The 23,497-nt window shown below is 43.8% G+C and overlaps 1 protein-coding gene across 5 annotated transcripts in view; it reads left to right on the top strand.

Moving 5' to 3' along the window:
- Positions 1-23,497, top strand: part of Kif13b (kinesin family member 13B) — a 150,538-nt gene that overhangs the window by 2,822 nt on the left and 124,219 nt on the right. For all 5 annotated transcript variants that reach the window (XR_008217023.1, XM_052732955.1, XM_052732954.1 and 2 more), the window contains exon 2: positions 13,738-13,831. Coding sequence is in view for 4 of the 5 variants with exons in the window: in XM_052732955.1 (XP_052588915.1) it covers positions 13,738-13,831 (94 nt within the window). In the remaining variant the exon portion in view is untranslated. The remainder of the gene's footprint in view (positions 1-13,737; positions 13,832-23,497) is intronic.

Below are 23,497 nucleotides of genomic sequence, written 5' to 3'. Positions count from 1 at the left end.
ACTAGAGTTATAATGGCTAATTTGTTGAGATAAAGGAGGTGTGTGTGTGTGTGTGTGTGTGTGTGTGTGTGTGTGTGCGCGCGCGCGCGTGCCTGTAATCTCAGCACTTGGAAAGTGGAGGCAGGAAGATTTTAGCTTGAAGTGAGTCTGGGTGGTATACATAGTAAAATTGCTTTTTTTTTTTTTGGTTTTTTGAGACAGGGTTTCTCTGTGTAGCTTTGCGCCTTTCCTGGAACTCACTTGGTAGCCCAGGCTGGCCTCGAACTCACAGAGATCCACCTGGCTCTGCCTCCCGAGTGCTGGGATTAAAGGCATGCGCCACCACCGCCCGGCGAAATTGCTTTTTTAAAAGGTAAAACATTCCCTATATTCTTCTCTGCTGGCCAACTAACCTTCTTCCTCCTGGCCTCTATTTTTCATCATTTTTTCTTTGGTGATACTGGAGACTTAACCAGGGCCTTGCGTATACTAATATTTCCATTCTAGTGTTATACTCACATGCATGTGTAATGTTACATAGTCTTAACATTACAGCTTTTAGTCCTCTGAAATAGTAAGCTAAACTGCTAAAGGAAAGGGGTAACTAGTTTCTTAAAAGATCTTGAAGTTGTATTTACAGATGATGTCTTTTATTTTATTTATTTATTTTTTTGGTATTGTTTTGAGATTGGGTCTCAGGTGACTCACTGAGGTTGGCCTCAGACTTGGGCTGTGTAGCTGAGGCTATCCTTGAACTGATCCTTCTGCCTCTAAGTATTGGGATTACAGACTTGCTCTATCATGTTCAGCTTTGGTCTATTCTTTTAGACTGTACAACTCAGCAGATAAGTTTTACGCCCTTCCACATGCTGCACAGAAGACCTTTTCATATATTATTAATCAATCTAATCATTAAATAACCTGAAAGGTAATTATTTATTATTTTTGTCTTTTGAGACAGGGTTTCTCTGTGTAGCCTTTGGTTTTCCTGGAACTCACTCTGTAGACCAGGCTGGCTTTGAACTCACAGAGATTCACATGCCTCTGCCTCTAGAGTGCTGGGATTAAAGGCGTGCTCCACCATGTCCTGCCCGGCTATTTATTTTTATTTTATGTGCATGAGTGTTTCACCTGCATATATGTTTATGCACCATATGGGTGGAGTATCCAAAGAGGCCAGAGGAGGGTGTTGGATCCCCTGGAACTGGAGTTATAGGTGTTGTAAATTTTCATGTGGGTTCTGGGAACTGAACCCTGGTCTTCTGCTAAAGTAGCTAGTGCTCGTAACCACTGAACCAGCTTCTCTGGACGTTTTCTAAGCATAATTTCCATTATTATATTAGGTACACTCTCCTTTTCAGGAATTTGACATTTTATATAGTTTGGTAGTTTAAAAAAATAATAGGTAAATGAATATTGACTACTTGCCAAGTTTCTAGCTCATACTAGATTGCAGGGGAGCCTCAATCAAGGAACTGCCAATTTTAGAATATGTGCAAGATTATCCAGGAAGAGAAATAAAGTATAAAGGGTTTGGAAAATACCTTTGCCTAAGGGAATGGAACAGAAAATTATGTTAAAAGTTGAGCCAGAAGGGATTATCTCAGGTATTCCTGAGCATAGGTGACACATCTCTTTCAGAAGGTATTTCCAGTGAGTTTAAAATGTGCACATCTGCAGTGTTTCATGTGGGGAAAAACACAAAAAAGTAAGAGATGGTATCCAGAAGAATCAGCGCTTTCATAAGCCACGGTCTTCGGGGCGAATGGAAGGACCCTGGTGTAGCCATTGAAAGCCACGTCGGCCAAGACAGACCTGCTATGTACGGGAAGAACAGAACTTTAAACCGTGTGTGTGAGTAAGAAGGAATCTATTAGTGTGGCTGTGGTTGAGTAGAAACCGTGTAGCATAGGGGCCAGAGCTAGAAGAAGCTGGGAAAGGAAACGGACTGCTCTGGTGGAGAGGATTTTGCCAAAGACGTTGTTTGCGCTGTCCAGTGTTGTCTTGTGTCTTCAAGTGTGCTCTATAGTTTCTGCATGAGGAAATGCCTGTCACGTGAGGAGATAAGATGAAAAAATAAACAGGTATAGCTGACTGCTACTTATTAAGGGCCAGGTGAGTGACAGGGACAGGAGGAATTTAGAGGAGTGAAAGACTTCTGCATGCCTGGTGAGGAAGGGAAATCTTCACTGTGGAGGGCAGATCTCGGTTACAAAACATTCCCAGCAGGAGGCCTATGATTTCCACGGATGGGGAGGGAAGGCCTTGGTTCTCTGAGGAGGAAGTATGGCCCGGGAGCCAAGCACAAAGGACAGGAATGTGCAAGGCTTGTTTAGGCAGCAGAGACAGGCTTGGCCTGTCCCAAAGGAGGATTCCACAGGTTGACTGGAGGAGGGAATGAGGAGGGCTGGGCGAAGCATGGGACCTCTTCTGACAGCTGGGTCAGGAGTCAGCTTAGGTGGCTGGTGTCTTTAGATTTGTAGAATGTCATGTGGCCACAGTCATGAAGGAGAAAGACTGCTGGATTGCAAGGCAAGTTTAGAAGGCTAGATAGATGACCCTAAACCCACTTGATAGAAATGTAACCAGGTGAACAAGAAGTCAGAGGAGGTTGGCCTTACTCAGTGGCCTTGATTCAGAAGACATGGGGAAACTGGAAATGGGAAGAAACTTAGAAGACCCTTCCCATCAAGAAAGAGATAGGAGGGTGTTTTTAGGAAGCGAGGGGACAGGCAAGGTGGTTTTTGACCTTGAAGCTGGCCAGAGGGAGGCTTTGGATCATTCGGAAAGATGCCTGGCCAATGTGGAGTCTTGGGTGGCTGAAGCTGGAAATTTCTGACAGGGTTTGCTGAAACAGAAGGTACTTGTTTGCTGCCATCTGCCTGATGTGCCAATGTCCAGTGAGACACCCCAACCATTACAACATTGTTCCTGCCATCAGTCCAGGGACAGAAGCTGGGAAGCTTGGGTTTGTACACAGAGGACTGGGGCCCTTTGCTGAAGGTGCATGTCTGTGACACACGACTTTGTTACAACCTGTGTTACTGTTTTCTTGTCACCTCTGTGAAACCATGACTAACTCTCCAGTTTTCTACTTCTGCAGTTCTGAATGTGGGAGGAACCACTGACAAAGCTATTACTTAAGGAGATGAATTGAGGCATTTATTGAGTGGAAACGGATTTATTGATCTCTGCTCACTGATGGCAGGACATGTTCTTTGCAGAAACTTGGCAGAGCTAGGTTGTGCCTCCTGGGGAAGTGTATGAAGTTGACTTACAAGACAAAGATCTGTGACTGAATGGTGCTAGGCTTTCACTCATGCAAGCTGTAGCTAGCTTTAGAAAGTGGTATTCATTAGCCTATCCAGTTTAAGTCTTTTTTGGTTTTTCGAGACGGGGTTTCTCTGTGTATCCCTGGCTGTCCTGGAACTAGCTCTGTAGACGAGGCTAGCGGTGGACTTTAAATGCCTGTGCCACCATCGCCTGCCAGTTCAAGTCTTGATTGAAGAAAAGCTATATCTACTTTTTCTATTTTCCTTTTGCGGGCCTAGGGATTGAACCCCGAGTGTGTGCGTGTGGGCATGCCTCACTAGTACATGTGTGGAGGGCAAAGGACAAATTGTGTAGATCCGGGGGCTCCAACTTAGACTGTAAGCGCCTTTACCCACTGAGCCATCTTGCTGACCCTCCAATAGTCATTTACCAAACACTGCTCTAGTAGTTGTTCTGAGTTCTTGTTTGTTGCTGGGGCTCGAACCCAGGGCCTTTCACGTTGTATGAGGCTTCATCATTAACCCAGTTCCAGGGCTTTCTGTTTGTGAATTACAGAGTTTACTGTTTTTTTCTTTTTTCCCTTCAAAGTAAACTCTAAAATTTTTTTTTTAAAGATTTATTTATTTATTATGTATACAGCGTTCTGCCTGCATGTATGTCTGCAGGTCAGAAGTGGGCACCAGATCTCATTATAGATGGTTGTAAGCCACCATGTGGTTGCTGGGGATTGAACTCAGGACCTCTGGAAGAGCAATCAATGCTCTTAACCACTGAGCCATCTCTCCAGCCCTCAAAGTAAACTCTTACAAGGTAGTCCAGGATGGTTGCAAACTTGCCATTTTTCTGCCTCAGCTTCCCGAGTGCTGGCATGTACCTGGTGCAGCTCTAGTTTTGTTTTTTGTTTTTTTTTTTAGACAGACTCTCACTATATAGCGTGGCTACTTGTTATTGTACTTGTTATACAGACCAGGCTGGCCTTGAACTCATAAAGATCTGCCTGCTTCTGCCTCCTAACTGCTGGGATTAAGTGTGTGCACCAACCACACCTGACTCACCTCCAGGTTTTAAAAAAATACATAATTTTACTGTATTCTACAAACTGAACTTGGAAATGCCTTTGTAGAATTTCTGTGTATCGCAATCACAGAGAAGGAGCTAGGATAATCAGACTGTATTTTGGGGGCCTGCCATTAAAGCCTGTGCTTTTATTGGGCCCCACAGGAACTAGTTAGACCTAAGACAGATGGTGGTCAGAGGAACCTGACAGTTCTGAGAGGCATGCTCTCTTGCTTCTCTTTGCACAGGGTGTCACTGTGTAGCCCAGGCTGGCCTCAAATTTACCACAGTCCCGCTGCCTGGGTCTCCTGAGTGATGAGAGTACACACAGGCACAAGTTACCTTGCGGGTAAGTCACCATCTTCTACCAAAGGAACTCAGGTGACAGCAGGTGGCACAGACCAGTTCTTTATCAGGGCCACATATGCATGTGTGGTAATGACCTCGAGTTGTGAGGCAAAGCAATGGGGCTTGGGTTTGAAAATGCGTTGTCAGCAGCACTGGCCGTCGTCCTTGCCTCCAAGCCCCACAGAAGTGATGTGGAGGAATTCAAATGAATGCTACAAAGGAAGTGAGTTCAGGAGCTCTCCATCTGAGGAGCTCTGAGCCCCTGGAATCCTCTGCAGCTTCTGCTTTCGAGGACAGGGTGCATGCTGGCGGCAGTAGCCAAGAAGTGCAGGAGAGGCAGGTTTTAGGGGAGATGTTGGAGATGATGAGCCCTGCTTTGAATCATTAGCCAACTTGAGTCAATGCTTGTATGTCAGGTACTATATCTACCCCCGTGAGTTAGCTGGTGCTGATGCTGGGAAGAAACTCAATGGTTACCCCTAGCTAAATGGACAAAGGCAGTTGTTTCGGCTCCGCAGAGACCTGCAGTCATACTGTAGAAGAGAGAATTTATGTTAGGGCCTGTGTGATGGAGGTCACAGAGGCCAAGATGAGGGGACCCAAGGGCACGAGGTGGCAGTAATGCTGAGTAAGACCAGGGAGACAAAATGTGTCACAGAATAATTGGCCTGCAGTCAGATGTCACAGGATTGGCCAGTGGCTTTGACCTCATGGCATTGATGGTAATTTTCAGAATAACATTACCTAAATAGATGGATGATTTGGTGGTGAGTGTGGGCAGTGTGTTGAGGAGTAAGTGGGCATGCCCGTATTGAGACTGAGAGTCTGCATGAATATTCTCTAGCTCCCCAGGGACAGGAAGGCAGGAGTGGTGTCTAGAGGACCAGGCAGTTACTTCCAGGCCTTTTCAGCCTCTTATTGACTTAATTTCTTCTTAAAGTCTGGGAGATACTTGGGCCACTTATACACAGAAAGCTGACAGAGAGGGAAAGCCTTGAAATGTAAGAGGAAGAGAATGGTTCCTCCAGTCGGGAGGTCCTGGAAAGCTTCATTTTCTTGGCAAGATTAAAATGTGAAGAGTTGAAAGTGAGAAGAATTGGGTGAGCAGAAAGGATCAGAGACAGTGTGGAGAAATGTGCTTGAAGGGGGCCATGGATGTAGCTTAGTTGGTAGAATGCTTGCTTAGCAAGCATGGAGCCTGGCTTCCACCCCCAACACCATATAAAATGGGTGTGGTGGTGCACGCCTGTAGTCCCCACAGAAGGAGGAGCTCAAGGTCATCCTTGGCAGCCACCTGGAACACAATAAATCCTGTCTGAAAGGAAACAGAAAGCGCTTGAAGGACTCCAGCAATATTTTATATCTATTGAGGGTAGTAGAGCTATATATATGGCTTTGTAAATTTCCTCTCCTCCTCTCCCTCCCTCCCTCCCTCCCTCCCTCCCTCCCTCCCTCCCTCTTTATCTTGCCCAGGCTGGCCTTAGCCTCCTGAATAGTTGGGACTGCAGCTATGTGCCACCATGCCTGGCTCTTCCTCCTCCTTTTAAAATGTAGATGAAGTTTACATACCAAAACTGTACTCTTCAGTGTCTTGGAACACTCAGAGCTTCATCCAAGCAGCAGTCACTCCCCATTCCTGGATCCTTTTTCATTTTGGAGGATTTACCTGTTCAGGCATTTTATAAATGTCATACGACATGGAACAGACTTCTTCCAGTTGGCATAATGAGTTCAGGGCTTGTCTGTGCTATATAGCATGAACCAAAACTCCGTTCTTTTTATGTCTGAATAATATTTGACTATGCCTCATTTAGTTTATTCATTGACTAGTTGATGGACATTTGACTTGTTCCCACCTTTTGGCTATTATGAGTCAAGCTGCTATGAACATTTGAGTATAAGTTTATTTATTTATTTACTTATTTTTTTTTTTTTTTTTTTTTTTTTTTTTTTTTGGTTTTTCGAGACAGGGTTTCTCTGTGTAGCTTTGCGCCTTTCCTGGAACTCGCTTTGGAGACCAGGCTGGCCTCGAACTCACAAAGATCCGCCTGCCTCTGCCTCCCGAGTGCTGGGATTAAAGGCGTGCGCCACCACCGCCCGGCTTGTTTGTTTTTTTAAGATAAGGGTCACTATGTAGCTCTGGCTTGCCTGGAACTCACTTTGTATACCAGGCTAGCCTTGAACTTACAGAGTTCTGCCTGTCTCTGCCTCCAGGATGCTGGGATTAAAGGTGTGTCCCACCATGCCTGGCATAAGTTCAGCTTTTTGACTCAGGTTCTTATGTGGCCCAGGTAGTCCTTGAACTCTTGTTCAGCCTGTCTCCACCCCCATCTCTACCTCCCTCCTCTCTGGTGCTGACATCATAGGCTGTGTCACCTTGCCTGGCTTGTGTACAAGTTTTGTGTGAAGGTGTGGATTCATTTATTTTGCATCTGCATGGACACAGGAGTGGAGTTGCTCCGGCGTACAGCAGTTCTTACTTTTGGGAACCGCTGATCTATACAGAAACGTACCTGCGTCACTCTGTAGCCCCTCATCAGTGCACGGAGGCTCCAATCCTTCCCATCGATGCTCACACTCAGTGTGTCAGTACAAGGACTGAACCCAGGGCCTTGCACTGCTCTGCTGGTGCTCTGCTGTTGAGCTTTTCTTCCAGCCCTGTCTTAGAGGGTTTTAATCACCCCTTTGCAAATCCTGAGGTTTGTTTGTTCTGAGTGTTTGGGACCACATAAAATTATTGTAACTTTTCACTCTGTCCCCTCTTCCCCTTAGCCCACATCACCTCTTCATTTCATCTTTTTAGTGCTCCCCCATAGTAGAGCTCAATTCCATTGCCATCATTTATTAGTTGAGTAGAGTTTGATATCCACTAATATATAAAGGTAGGGATTACTTCTAACATGTATTTATATGTTAATATATGGAAGGCCATTTTGCTTTCCTTAAAGAGTATTACATGTATTTATCAGGGAGCAGCATATGTGGAGGTCAGAGGACAACCTGTGGGAATTGTTCTCTCCTTCCACCACGTGCATCCTGGGGATTAAACTCAGGCTAGGCAGCAGGTGCCTTTACCCACTGAGCCGTCTTCCAGCTCCCAGTTTGCTTTTTACTTACATGGTGTTGCCAGTTTTTTGCCCCCACCTGGAACATTGGACCACAGTAAGAAGGGTCCAGAAACCTGCAAGTAAAAAGTGTGAGCCACTTCCCTAAGCAGTGTAGGTAAATGAAGGGTTGGGCATGTAACACGAATGACTTGAAAACAGGACCACACATTACCTGCAGACTTTACATTTAAAAACTGAATCTCATAAGTAATTTGTTATCTTCCTTTACCAAATGGACCCTAGAGGTGTTGAAGAGTCACTTAGGGCTAGCTTTTTTAGTGACATAATTGGTAAGTAGATGGAGGGCATGGGCAATCTGGTTTGGAAATTAGAAAGGCAGATTACCAAATGGGCACCTCTGATCCTTCACTCACAAGTGAACGATCCATTTCCACAGACAGATCATGAGTTACATAAGGGGAGTGTCCCAGGCCCTGCCCATATTTACTGTGAAGTCACTGGGGTGCAAGCCATGACCGATTTGTACATCGAAGAAAGACTTGTTTCAAATCATTGCTCACTCTTACATGGTGACTAACACACTGGCTGAATAAGCAGAGGTGTTAATTGTTGATACTTAATATTATGAATAATTTGACATGGAAAGGCATCCTACTTGGGAATACTGGCCTGTAATAGTTTGGGAGCCTTTGATGCTAATACAGTACATTTCCTGCTCTTTTTTAAAAAGGCTTACGAGTATATCAAAGTATCCATAGTCCTGAGGATTCTAAAGTCTGCTTAGTCATAACACAATATATTACTGATGGTTTCTAGTTGGTTGTTGGATATAGTGTTATTTAAATCTCAATCTTGTTACTTTAGGTTTCATTATGAATAAACATGCCCATGTTACTTATTGTAATAACGACCAGTATTTGGTAATGTTTTAACATTGTAAGTGGATTGGTCAGAGGCATTAAGGATGTTTCACACTGAATCACCGTTACCACCATCCACGAGCAGAGCCTTTTCACATTATAAATCAGGTGTGGTAACATATAACTAATCCCAGCACTTGGGAGGTAGGGGGCAGAGCAGAGACTGGGGGATTGCTGCAAGTTTTTTTGGCCAGCTTGGGCTACAGTGTGGGACCCTGCCTCACCCCTCCACCCCCAAACTTTGAAACTGCATAACTATTATCTGCTTAACGCCCTGTCTGTCCTGCTGTCCCTGGCACCCACCATTCTCCTTTCTGTCTGTGACTCTGACTCTGGGGCCTCATGTGAGTGGATCTCACATATGGTCTTTTCCTTTTGTGACTGTTTCATTCAGTTCACTCAGCATAGTGACCCCAAGGTTCATCCCTGAAGTGGGTGTGGTGTCCCATACCTGTGACCCCAGCCCTTGGGAGTAGAGACACGAGGATTAGGAGTTCAAGGACAGCCTCAGCTACATATATAGAGAGTGAAAGGCTAGCCTGGGTTGCATGGGACTCTGTCTCAAAAACAAATATAGCATGTACCAGAATTTCTTTCTTTTTAAAAGCTGAATAAAGCCGGGCTGTGGTGGCGCACGCCTTTAATCCCAGCAGTCGTGAGGCAGAGGCAGGTGGATCTTTGTGAGTTTGAGGCCAGCCTGGTCTACAGAGTGAGTTCCAGGACAGGCTCTAAAGCTACACAGAGAAATCCTGTCTCGAAAAACAAAAAACAAACAAAAAGCTGATTAATGTTACGTGTGTGTGTTCCTGCACGTGCATGCACACGCATGCACACGCATGTGTATGTATTATACATATGTTGTCTATCCACTCATTCAGTAATGGATTCTTGGGTTTCTTCCATTTTTAGAGAATATGAATAATGCTGCTATGAATGAACTCCTTAGCTTATTTTTACAGAGGCAGTACATAGCCGCCCTCTCCCATGGTATATATGCACATGTGTATGTCAGTGTGTGCTCAATCAGATGTTAGAGGGTGATGTCAGATGTCTTCCTTATTTTTTGAGATGCAGTCTCATTGAGCTTGTCATTTTGCTGCAGCCATGCAAAACTTTTTAGGTGGGTGTTAGGGATTGAACTCAGATTCTCATGCTGAGTAAAGTACTCTGACCCATGGGGCCATCTCTCTAGCCCCTAAAATGCTGTTTTCAGAAAACCAGCCTTCAAGCTCTCCAGACCTCACTGCTTGTGTGGGTGTGTAAGCCCTGACACATTGCTAAACAGCCTGTGAAAAGCTTTCCTTAGTATCTGTCCACCAGTTGACGGAACTGGGGTGGGAAGTTTATTTGGTAAATATTGAACTATGGATGTGGCTTCTCACTCCTGTAATCCAACATTCCAGAGGCAAGAAACAGGAGGATGGCTTTGCCTTCCAGTCTGGGCTATAGTGTTAAATGCCGTCTCAAGAAAACCGTTACCCACCACAACATTTGATTGTTTTAATCAAATAAATAAGCAAGAACCCCCAAGCTAATAAAGAACTTCAGATAGCTGTTTATGTGTTAAAGGCTGCCTTTGAGGGGCATGTAGGGGTATTTATAAATGTAGATGTCTTTAGGATAAATGAATTTATGTTTGATGTTTTAATTATTAAGTGATATTTGGTGATGACAGTTTCCAGCTTCTTAGTCATACCATCTAATGCTCCCAAATTATTAATTGGATCTGATGACCTACATGGTGTATGTGTGAGTGTTGCAGAGGGAAACGATGCTGTCAGGTTTTAGGCACACACATGTAACCCAGAACATGGCAAACTGAGGTAAGAGGATCATGGTTTGATTCCAGCCTGGGAGAAAGCAGGCTGGAATCAAAGAGGCAAACCAAAACTAAAGAGGCAGGGTGGCAAGCAGGGCAGAAGCATCCAGATGTATGGATGTTGAAGGAAAATGTTTAGATTCCTTGAATCCTCTCTTAATTCAAGAAAATGTGGTCATACGTTCTTAGGGAAAACCCGGTTTTGCAGGTAGGCAGGAGGCATTCTTAGCAAACTCAAAGCAACACTGACTTTGTGGTGGGTGGTGAGATTGTAGACTCTGAGTCAGTGTTTCCGGAGCTTTACTGGTGTATTTGTGTAATAAAGATCTATGTGAGGGACCAGCTAATGCAGTGTGGTCAGATACCACTGGGCAAGCTTATTAGCAAATCCCCATGGTGTACATGCTCTTCTAGCTCAACCCACAGAAGCAAAGAAGTGCTAGAGGGTTTGAAAAGTTGCCCCCAGTGCCTGGCCTTTCTTGCCTCTTTCCGGGGACTGTCTAGAGCTGGTTGAATGATAAAGCATTTCAAGTAGACTTCAAGACTGACTAGCCACCACAGAACACAACTGCCTCTTTTGGAATTAATCTTTTAAATCTCGGTAAAGCTGAAGAAAAATCGAATAGTTGATATGCGAAGTTAACTTAGGGCTGGCAGAAGAGGGACTTGTCTTATTTTGTATTTGTTATGTAAGCTAAAATGAGTAAAAGCTTGGCTTCTCTGACATGGAAATACTTTATCACAAACATGACATAGACATTTGGCCAAGGTTATTTGGAAATATGACTGAGTCCATAGGGCACAGCCCCTTTCCTAAGAGCTTATCTTTTGCCAGTGGGTCAGACAAATAGAAGAAAATGAAAATAAGAAAGCAAAAACATGTGACAGACTGTTCTTTTTTAAACAGCTGTGTTCAGCCATAATTCACATTCAGACGATGTAGCCAGCTTTGTGATTTGTAGTTCACTCGACTGTACACTCCTGAACACATTTTGTCACCCTCAGAAGAAAACTAGACCTGTAGCAGTCGCTCCTTTACACCAGACAGCCATTGTTTACTTTCTGTTTGCACAGTTCTCCACTTGGGTGTTTAGATCAAATGGAATGTCATAATAGGTTGTCTTTTGTGACTATTAAAATGTTTATACTAGCCGGGCAGTGGTGGCTCACGCCTTTAATCCCAGCACTCTCGGGAGGCAGAGGCAGGTGGATCTCTGTGAGTTCGAGGCCAGCCAAAGCTACACAGAGAAACCCTGTCACGAAAAACCAAAAAAAAAAAAAAAAAATGTTTGTACCATTACTATTATTATTATTGTATGTGTGTATACAATGTGTATGTCAGGTGTGAGCGTGCCATGGTGTATGCGTGGAGGTCAGATTGGTTCTCTCCTTCCACCTTTACATGGGTAACAGGGTTGGAACTCAGGTTGCAGGCTTGCGTTGTAAGTGCCTTGGCCTATCGAGCCATCTTACTGGCCTGTGACTGTCTGTTTTCACTCAATGTAAGCCTCAGGAAGTAGTAGCTTGTGTCCGTAGTTCATTCATTTTGTTTCATGACTTTAAAATGTATTGTTGTGTGTACTAACCTGCCTATGTGGGGATGAGAGAACAGCTTCAGGGGGTTGATTCTTTTCTTCCACTGTGAGTTCCAAGGGCAGAATGCAGGTCATCAGGCTTGCCCATCAAGCTCTTTCCCTGCTAAGCCATCTCTCTGGCCTCATTCATTTTAATTATTGAATAACGTTCCATTCTGTGGTAGTTCACATTATCTGTATTTTGCTTGATGGACTTTGGGGTTGTTTCTTTTTCTACTTTATGCAAAATATATGGCTGTGAACATTCTGTCTGGGAGTTTTTGTGTGGATGCAGGTTTCTGTGTTTTTCTTAGACATGTATCTAGGAGTAGAATTGCTGGGTTGTATGATGACCCTGCTTAGCCTTTTTAGGAACTGTTTTCCCAAGTGACTGCCCCATTTCCATGCCAGTCATGTGCCTTCTGCACATCCTTGCCAACCTTTGTTTTTGTCTTGTTGATTATAGTTCTCTGAGTGGGTGTGAAGGGGCATCTCATTGCGGTTTGGTTTGTCTTTCTCTGGTGTCTAGTGCTGCTGCATGTCTTCCTGTGCTTACTGGACATTTTTGTACTTTTTTGGAGAATTTTCTATTCTGATACTTTGCCTGTTTGAAAATTGATTATTCATCATTTTTAATTATTGAAGTGTAAGTGTAAGACTTTTGTTGTTTGAGACAGTATTTCTACCCTAGGCTGGCCTCCACATTCTTATACATCTGAGGGTCTTCTTCATCTCCTGATCCTTCTGCCTCTACTTCCCCAGTGCTAGATTCCAGGTCTGCACCTCCATGTGCAGCTAAGAGTTCTCTACATATTCTATTGCAAGTCCGTTAGTATATAGGTACCATTGGCAAACTTCTTGTCAGTTCTCTGTGTGGTCTTTTCTCTGTCTGTCTGACCCCCATTCCTGCCCATATTGCTGAGAATCTAGGGATTTAACTTAGGCCTCCTGAGTTCTCTCCACTGAACTATAGCCCCAGTCCCTGCCTTGAATGCTCCTGTGCTTGGGGCTTTACTGCCAACTTAGCAGTATGAAGATTTCGTTTATGAACATAGAATGCCTTTCCATTTATTCAAGTCTTTAACTCTTTTCAACTGTGTTTTGGAGTTTTCAGTATACAAATCTTGAGTTTCTTTTCAATTTATTCTTAATTAAAAATTTTTGATGCTATTTTAAGTGCAATTATTTTTTAATTACATTTTCATATTTTCATTGCTGGTGGGTGTATAGAAACACAACTGGTGCTTCTATATTTGAAAGCATATTATATGCACACACACACACACACACACACACACACACACACACACACACACACACTGTTTGGTCTTTTCCTAGTGGGTCCTGTAGGACTTTTCTGTACATAAGGCGGAACCATCTGCAAATAGAGATCTCATGCCTGCCTTCCTTCCCAGTCTGAATGCCTGTGTTCGCCTTTCTTGCCTGACTGCCCTGACTAGACTGTCCAGAGCAGTGGTGAGTAGAGTGTGAGCAGTTAACATCCTTGTTCTGATGTTGGAAGTTAAGCGGTCTAGTCCCTCGCCATCAGGTGTGATGTTAGCTTTATTAGATTGAGAAAGCACCTTTCTGTTCTTAGGATATTTCTCATGAAACACTGTGGGATTTCTGTTAAATACTTTCCCCCAAATTATTCATTTCTTAAACATAATGGCTTTTCTTTTCTTACTTTTTATCTGCAGAAATTGACTTACATACCAAATGTGTGGTGGATGTCGAAGCAAACAAAGTTATTCTGAATCCTGTAAATACAAATCTTTCCAAAGGAGATGCCCGGTAAGTTAAGAAACATGTTCACTGAAATCATCAGTGGTTCCTGGACACACCTGGGGTGCTCTCTATAGATACATGGCTGCCTACCAGGAGGCTGTCCCCAGGCTGCAGATGACATTCTCTCTCTAGAGAATGTCAGGAGGTTTCAGACAGAGGTCTCGACAGTGGAAACTCAGAGAATTGTGAGCACTGTGGGCTGAAGTGATGGAAGCAGGCTTCAAGCAGGTGGTGCTGGCTGCAGGTCCAGGCAGGTGTGCAGCAGAGAGGGCAGAAAGGGAGCCTGGGCGCTGATTCCTTGGTGAGGAGGCTTCTCCTTAGGCCTGCCCAAATCCTGTCATCCTGTCAAGTGCTACTTTCTTGAAGGCTTCCTGCAGCCCTCAGGGGGTTGTCTCCTCTATATACGAGGAGGAGAGCTGGAGACCACCTGATTTAATTAGTGCACATTGCTAACTTGTAAAGGGACACCCTGATTCTGTCAGGCTGAGGACAGATATTTCAGCATCACTTGTGGATTCAGGCAAATGTATGAACAGAAGAAAAGAGGGAGGGGTGAATTGGGAAAGAACAAATGAGATTGTCTTTTTCTCAAAAAATGGAGTGAAATTAATTAGATCAACTAAGCTGGGCTCAGAATATAGAAACAGCAGGAAGCAGACAAGGAGATTTACCTTGTAGCCCAGGCTGGCCTTGAACTTACAGTTTTCTGCTTCCAGCTTCCTGAGTGCTGGCTTATAGGTGTATGCCACCACACCTGTTGCATGAAATCTAATAGGTCTTACAATAAAAAACCCAGAGCCAGATATTGGGGTAATGCTGAAAGAGCAGAGACAAAGGAACAAGCCACAGCTACTTCTCACCTCGCCAACTCCATAAATCCTCTGAATGTCTCTGAGTCCTCAGCCGTAAAGGGCTTCTGCCAAAAAGGCTTCAGTCGAAAAAGCTTTAGTTCCTGTCTCCTCATGCCTTATATACCTTTCTCTGCCCAGCCATATTACTTCCTTCCTCGTGCTGGAATGAAAGGCATGTATGCTTCCCAGGTACAGGTAGCAGAGGCATGAGATCTCAAGTACTGGGATTAAAGGTGTGTGCCACCACTGCCTGGCCCTGTTTCTCTCCTAGACTGAGTCAATCTCATTGTAGTCCAGGGTGACTTTGAACTCTTAGAGATCCAGACGAATCTCTGCCTCCCAAGTGCTAGGATTAAAGGTGTGCGCTACCACTGCCTGGCATCTATGTTTAATCTAGTGGCTTGTTCTGTTCTCTGATCTTCAGGCAAATTCTATTAGGGTACACACTATATCAGCACACACACCTATCTCTGGTTTGTAGTTTTGTTACGCAGTTTTTGAGAATTAGGAGCAGGAGGTGAATTAGGAGAAGTTGGCACTGTAGGAAGCAGGGTATAACAGGGAAGAAGGGTTTATGGGGATCATCTGTATGGCGACTTGGAGAAGTCGGGAGGGGGAGACTTTCTGCCCTGGTGCCCCATGCAAAGTAGATACTCTGTAAACATTGTGGATAGTGCAGCTTGTGGCACTTCATGGTGATCTTTTGATCTGAGTTCCAACAATCACTGGACTTGGGGCCAGAGATTCTGAATTGAATCTTCCTTAGCTGTCATGTAGCTAGCTAGTCCCCCCACTGCTCCTAGATAGGGCCTCACTTTGTAGTCAAAGCTAGCCTGGAACTCATAGAAATCCTTTTGCCTCAGCCTCCTGAGTGGTTAGATTATAGGTATGATCTGCCCTGCCTGGCTTATAGCTAGTTATTTTTAATTTATTTGAACCAAATCTCTATGATGCCAAATTTACCTGTTTCATAGAATAATTTTTTCCTTCAAAGATCAAATTAATGTTTGGTCAAACGTTTTGTAAAGTGCTTTGCAAATGTTTATTGTGCTGGTGGTAGAGATATTTCTTAAGTATCTCTAGTGATAAGGATTATGGGTTATGTTGTTAATGACATGTTAAGGGTACATATAGTCTTGTAAAACATGATACTGGCAGGCTGGGGAGGTAGCTCAGTTGGTAGAGTGCTTGCCTCACACACACAGGGCCCTGTGTTCAATGCCCAGCACCATATAAACCAGGCATGGTGGACACTGTAATCTTAGCACTCAGGAGGTGGAGGCAAAAGGATCAGAAATTTAAGGTTGTCTTTGGGCTCATAGTGAGTTAGAGGCTAGCCTGGGCTACAAAAGAGGCTGCTGGATTTCAGGCTGGCTAGTAAAATGCACCATGGCTCTGAGGGGCATTGCTTTTGGTTGATTTCACTTCTGGGCCTTGGAGTGGAGATGCCTTATTTGGACCCATGGGCAACTTTGCATAAATCTGAACGTAGTGACTGCACTCAGAATTCTGACTTTGCCTTCCCAAAGCATGGCAGCCCACCCTTGCTCCTTATTCATCAAGTGTTTCTGTTATCTGTTGTTACCTCAAAAGTACAGCACCTTAAAACATCGGCTACTAGTTTTTGTTTTGTGGTTTCTGTGGTTCAGGAGACCAGTCAGGGCACAGTAGGATGGCTTGCTCTGCTCCATGTTATGTGGGATATGACTGGAAGACTTGAAGACAGGGTTTGGAATCATCTGGAAAGGCCGTGGTCATCAGGCCGGGTAGTTCATATCCTCTGTTGAATGGTGGTGTCTCTGAGGATGTGTGCAGGACAGAACTTCATAATCTGGTGACTAGTTCCAAGCTGAGTGCCCCAAAGGAGACCATGCCAGGAGGAAGCGTATCTGCCTTGTGTGTCCATTGTGTGGGTCACACAGGTCAGTTCTGTCCCATTTTCCTACTCAACGCTAGTGTAAAGCTCTATAGTTTATTAGGTTTTTAGTGCATGTGTGTGTGTGCACATGCACATGCACGCGCACATGTACATGGAGATCAGAAGTCAGCAACCAACAGGAGTTGGTTCTCTCTTTCTTCCATGTGATTCCCAGGGATTGAACTCAGACTCGGTGGCAGGTGCTCTTACCCAATGAGCATCTCTGGTTTAGAGAAGGAAGCATTTTAGCCCTCGAACCTTAGGTTCTAAGGATAGCATTGATAAGGGGTGCAGTCTGTCAGATTGTGGGATGTAGCTGCCTGAGAAGGTGATTGAAATGGAGTGAGCACATAGAACTTAAAACAGTGTGCCTGTTCCTTGAGGTCCTCCAATCTTGGAGGTCTGTGAAAGAAGCAACACTTTCTGATTATATAGGTTATTTTGAATGTTTTTTTTCTCTCTGTACAGTAAGAATAGAAATTTGGATATTATTTACTGTTGTAGAATATGCTCCTATTAAAAGGTCCAAGAAGGATTAAATATAATTATATGTAATGGTTTTTGGTCAAGTAAAGTTAAGCAACTTGACTTTTGAGACAGGGTATCCCTATATAACTATGCTCCCAGGCTGGCCTTGAACTAGTTAGTAATCTTCCTGCCTCTTCTTTCAGAGTGCTGAGACTATAGGCATATGCCATCATGCCCAGCTTTGAAACATAGACTCTTAGAGAACAAATTTTCATTCAAGTATATACATGTACAGAGAAGTGCATAGCTTGTGGAGTTTTTATGAATTGGATCTCCTTCTACAACTGGTACCATGTAAAGGAAAAAAGCCAGTGGATTGCTCAGTCAGTAAGTGCTTGACACCAAGCCTGGTGACCTGAAACCCACTGTGGAAGGAGAGAACTGAATCCTGAAAGATGTCCTCTGACCCATGCAAGAGCAGTAAACAACATAACAATGAGAAAAAGAAACGGAACATTGCTAGTGTGCAAAAGACTACTCGATGAGACCTCCTTCTTGACCTCCCTCCCTTTCTTCCACAGCATCTCACTATTTCTGCCCTGGGACTTCATAGCTAGACCAGGCTGGCCTTGAACTTGTATCCCTCCCTCCCTCCCTTCCTTCTTTCATAATATCAAGTTGAAAGTGAAAATAGAAAATTCAAATGTAGGAGTCAGTTGCATATGCTAACTTCTTAAATTTGTAAAGAAATAGGGCCGGGTGGTGGTGGCGCACACCTTTAATCCCAACACTCAGGAGGCAGAGCCAGAAGGATCTCTGTGAGTTCAAGGCCAGCCTGGGCTATAGAGGGAGATCCAGGACAGGCACCAAAACTACACAGAGAAACCCTGTCTCAAAAAACAAACGAACAGCCGGGCGGTGGTGGCGCACGCCTTTAATCCCAGCACTCGGGAGGCAGAGCCAGGCGGATCTCTGTGAGTTCGAGGCCAGCCTGGGCTACCAAGTGAGTCCCAGGAAAGGCGCAAAGCTGCACAGAGAAACCCTGTCTCGAAAAACCAAAAAAAAAAACAAACAAAAAAACAAACAAACAAACAAACAAAAAGAATAATAAATAGGTCTTTAAAAAGGTGTGTGTGTGTGTGTGTGTGTGTGTGGTCAGAGGATAACTTTATGGGGTTGGTTCTCTCCTTCCTTTACAGGGGTTCAGAGGATCAAATTCAGGTCATCAGGCTTCTCAACAAGTGCTTTTACCTACTGAGTCATTTCACTGGCCCAGGATCTGAAAACTTTATTGAGTTTTCCCAAAGTTGATTGAACACTTAATGACTAATTTGCTTTCTCTTAACAAGACAGCTCCCTGGGCAGAAGAGTGAGCTCAGTCGGTAAGCGCTTGCCATGCAGTCCTGAAGACCTACATTCAGTCCTAAGAACCCACATAAAGAAACGGGGGTGGGGTGGTGTCACACATTTGTAATCCCAGCACTGGGGAGATGGCAATGGGCAGATCCTTGGGGCTTGCTGGACAGCTGGCCCAGCCTCCTTGTCAAGCTCCAAGTCAGGGAGAGGCCTTCTTCAAAACACAAGGTGGACACAATCTCAGAAAGCACCCAAGGTTGTCCTTTGACCTCTACATGCATATGCACCTGTACACACGTGTGTACACACACCAGACAGGACCTTTGATTTTGTGTTAGTGTCAACTGTGTAAGTATCTCAGCTTAATTTCCAATTTATTTTACTGAAAAAATAAAATAATTAAAATTGGCTGTCTTATCCCTTCCCAGTGTCCTCCAGTCTTTTGTTCTTGTCCAGATTTTGTCCTATGGCAAACAAGACAGTATTGCTTTTGTTTCCCGTGTGTCCCTGTTACTAACACGGCTTCTTCTTGAGCCTGCCTTCCTTTCAGGTGTCGTTCCCCTCCCCCCACCGCAGCCACTTCTGCTTGACCTACAGCTGAGTGTACTGCAGCTCAGTTCTTCCCCTGGCCACCTAGGGTCAGCTCAGACTTTACAGGTTAAAGGCCACAGTTCTTAACAAGATTGCAGAACACACCAGCCTAACTGTGGGCCCTCAGCATGTCCTCTTTCCAGGTGGATGTTGATCGGTAGCTCCCATGTTCCTTTCTGGTTTGATGATCACAGAATGCAGGAAAGCAGTCCATCTGAAACTGCTTTTTTGGTGCTGGGGCAGCTCAGAGGTAGAATGTGTGTGTACAGGAGGCTCTGGGTTCAGTCTCCAGAGCCAGAACATAGAAATACAGTGAGACTACTGTACACTATACAAGATCCAAATCAGAAAGATCAGGATCTGAAGAGACATAGGGCCAGGTCTGCGTGGAAATGGGGAATTCTATACCTTTTCGCATGCAGTCAGTATATGCCATCATCCCAGCACACCCATGTTTTCACCAGCCAGGGAGGGGCCAGTGAGCTTTTGTGTTCAGAGTTCGTAAATATTTTAAATTTATTATCATTGTGTATATGTGTACACGGTGTGTGTGTGTGTGTGTGTGTGTGTGTGTGTGTGTGTGTGTGTGCGCGCGCGCGCGCACCTGTGCCATGGTGTGTGTGGAGGTCAGAGGACAGCCTTATGGAGTCAGTTTTCTTCTTTACCTTTACATGGGTTAGGTTGCCAGGTTTATACAACAAATACTTTTACTTACTGAGCCAGCGAGATTCTTTTTAAATCAGGGTTTTCAGTAGAAAGGTGTAGTTAGATTATTAGTCAAATGGTTGAACTGTCCCTAATCCTTGGCCTTCCACCAAAGGTGGAAAGGTTGGTATGTGACTAACAACCCTAACTCCTAGTTAGAGGCTAATTCTCAAGGGCATCAGACTGCATGGTCTGTGACTGGCTTTTTTACTCATGTGCCATTTGAGGTTTATCCCTGCTATGGCTTTGTCTAGTACTTCATTTTTAAATGGACTATGTCTTGCATACCCGTTCAGCTGTTGATGGACATTGGGTTGTTTTCGGTTCTTGTGGCTTTGTGAATAATGCTGCCTGGGTACTTGATTTACGTGGACATGTGTTTTCATTTCTCATAGGTGGGTATCTAGGCATAGAATTGTTGGGTCATATGGAAACTCTATAGTTAACCTTTCAGAAACTACCAAAGTCCTTGCACCATGTCATGTTCTCACTAGGTTCAGGAGGGGTGGTTTCTTTGGGTCACTATGAGGATAATTGGGGAGTGCGTGTCTTGCCTGAAGCTACAGTGAAAAAACAAAATAAAACATTGTGCTGTCCAAACAAAACAAGTCTGGCCAGCTTCAGCCCTTGGCTACCGATCTGAATCCCGTGTTCTGGTAAACCGGAATCTGGTTACTTCTATTAAGCAGGACTTTTTGGAAAGATTTTTAAAGGTTGAGCAAAACTTGAAGACGATAGCCTGAAGGAAGGTCTAAAGAATGAAGGTTTATGTACCTGTTAGCTCAGTTCAGGAAGTCTCCTCTGAATGCTCTAACCTTGCCTCATCTCTTCCTCGATTTAACCCTTCTCTGCACCTTGGTTTCCTCAGTTTGTTTTTAGTCTTCCTTTTGAATTTCTCTGCTGTTTCACTGTGTATGTGTTTGTAGATCATGTCCACAATATCAGGTGTTCATGAATGCCTTTTTCCATGAAAAGCCTGAAGCGTGACTTGGAAAAGATTGGCCACCTTATAAAAGCTAATGTCTGGTTTCTACAGGCAGAAGGCTAAAAGGATATAGTCATAATATTACTGTCTTTTTGTGGGGAGGAGAGTGATAACTTGGTATTATTTTATCAAATGCTGTTTGTCTTTTTTTTTTTCCTTTTAAAAAAATCAGGAGACCCGAAGCTTCCCCCTTCTGTGTCTTGTTGGCAGTGACTTTCCATCCAGTGTGGCTGTGGGAATGTTTTAGTGTACCTCTGATTCTTTGAAGAGATTGCATCTCTCAGAGGGGCCACTTTAAACATCAGCCCTGAATCCTGAAAAGGAAAGACCTCTCATGTCAGCTGCACTGCTAGTTGCTCGGCCAGTTCCTCCGGTTTCTTGTTTAGCCCTCTGTTTCTGTTCCAACTGTGTGCTGTGTGCAGCTGTGGGTGCATGGCTGTTTGTTAATGCCGTGCTTGGTTGGTAAAGTGTGATTCTTCCTTTGTAATTCTCCCATACCAAGTGTCAGATCTTGTGAATAGAACTTTCTGAAGTTGAAAGCCTCTGGAGATCTAGATGTCAAGATATTGAGGCAGGAATGGTGGTCCACGTGTAATCCAGCACATGGGAAGTGGCAGCAGTAGTATAAAGAATAGCCTTAGTTCCATATGGACTCTGAGATCAGCCTGGGAATTTATGAGACCAGTCTCAAAAAACGCAAAAGACTAACAGCACCCTCTGCCAATACTTCAAGATCTTGATTCACCCAGACACTGATTTCTCTAGTGTCCCACTGATGAACTGTTCTTGTACATTGGGGCAGACTCCAACAAGGATGGCACAGGGGTGTCTCTACTTTTATAGTAGACATAGAGTGCTCCCTTGTCCTCCATGCTTGAAACTAATAATCAGAGAACAGTGTGGAGGTTACGACTGCTGGTCTAACGAGGGGTGTGTCTGAGATGTGGATCTCAGTCCACTTAGTAAAGTCATTAGAAACCTTTGTTCCTCTGATGTGTTAAGAGGCATCAGTTTAGTCAAGCTCATTAGGTAATTAATGAATATCTAATACAAGCAAAGCATACCCAACCCCTTTTCACTCTGATCCTGGGGGGTGTGCAGATTGGAGCTTGTAAAACACCCTGAGAAGTGAGATGACTGTTTGCTTTCTCTTGCACAATGTACTGGGGGAGGGCTTATGCTGGTAATTTCTTTGAAACACATGAAGTCATTTTCCGACTAATACCTTATTAGTGGAAGGCGTCATTAGGTCATATTAGATAATGACTTTTTAAAATTTCTCTGTTGCTAGATGGATGATCATTTAAACGGAGATTTTAATTGAAGGAAGTCATGCAAAATGTAATTATGGCATGCACAATGGACATGCCTGTTCTCTCTGCTGTGAAATGGCCTGTGTGAGACTAACAGTTCTGTCTGCATAGAAAGTGGTCCTCTGGAGACTCATACATGTCTGATTTAATTTCATAAGAGACTTTCCCCCGGGAGGCTGTCTACCCTAATTATGTGGGGAGGGCTGGAGCATGATTTTGTGCTCAAGAGGTTGTAGATGGCTCTGTACATCCTCCCATTTACAGAAATACTGTGATGGCTGAGCATGTAAATCATGTATGTTTGAATATGGCTATGAAGAAGAGTCAGGGAAAATTGTAAAGAAAATGTTTATGGTTTAATGCAGCTCATTGTGTTGTTAATAGAAACATATAATCAAATTACTGTAAGTATAGATTTTGCCAAGTTTGACCAGCGCAGCCTAGTAGGCTGCTAAACTGATCTATTTGATAGCTTGTTAGTAAAGCTTTCTGAATAAAGAGTATGAAGAGTAGCTGCCACAGAATCAATACTTGACGTATGTATATACATTTATTTATGCTTGAGACAGGGTCTCATGTAGTATTCAATATGTAGCTGAGGATGGCTTTGAACTTCTGATCCTCCTGTCTACCTGTCCATAGGCTTGGATTAGAATTTATTTATATTTTATCATCATCATTGGATATATAAGTATTGTCTTGCTCATGCTTTTATGACTTTCAGTGGTAATAAAAAGGAATAAACTTTAGAAAATGCAGTAAGGATGCTTACATTTGATAAAACGAGGACTCCATGTTATGTGAGCAGATAGTAAGTCTATAACAAGTAAGTTATAGCTGTTGGGAATCCCTGAATTCTGAATTCAGCATAAAATGGTCAGTGTATAATCTACTAGAAAAAGTAGATTTTTTTATTTAATTATAAATAAAGCTCGAGCAGCTCCTAAGCCCTGACATTAGAGCCTTGTTGCTTTGTTTTGTTCTTTTTTGGCATCTGTATCAGTTGCTTTCTCATTGCTGTGACAAAAACAACTTAAGGGAGAAAGGGCTTATTTTGGCTCACCATTTGTGGGTACAGTCCATCATGGCAGGGAAGGTGTAGGCAACATGGCTCTAGTGTAGGCAGAGTTTTCCTGTTCTGGGAGCTACTTCCAAATTGCCACACCGAGGCTTATATTACTTGTAAATGCTGAGCCAGTAGCTCAGGCTTATTACTAACTAGCTCTTACATTTTTAGTTAACCCATATTCCTTATTTATGTGCTACCACGTGGCAGTAACTTTATTAGCATTGCACGTTCATCTCTTGCTCCTCTGCCTCTGGCTGGCAACAACTCTTGACTCTGCCCTTCCTCCTCCCAGAGTCCTCTGTGTCTGGCTGCCCCATCTATACTTCCTGCCTGACTACCAGCCTGTCAGCTTTTTATTAACCACTGAGAGTAATACATATTCACAGTGCACAGAAGGACTATTCCACAGTACTCTA

This window comes from Peromyscus californicus, unplaced genomic scaffold (assembly GCF_007827085.1).
Source record: "Peromyscus californicus insignis strain IS unplaced genomic scaffold, ASM782708v3 Scaffold_12__1_contigs__length_115047231, whole genome shotgun sequence".
In the NCBI taxonomy this organism is placed as follows: domain Eukaryota; kingdom Metazoa; phylum Chordata; class Mammalia; order Rodentia; family Cricetidae; genus Peromyscus; species Peromyscus californicus.
The sequence above is the reverse complement of the archived record's forward strand: the minus strand, read 5'-3'. Positions and strand labels throughout refer to the sequence as shown.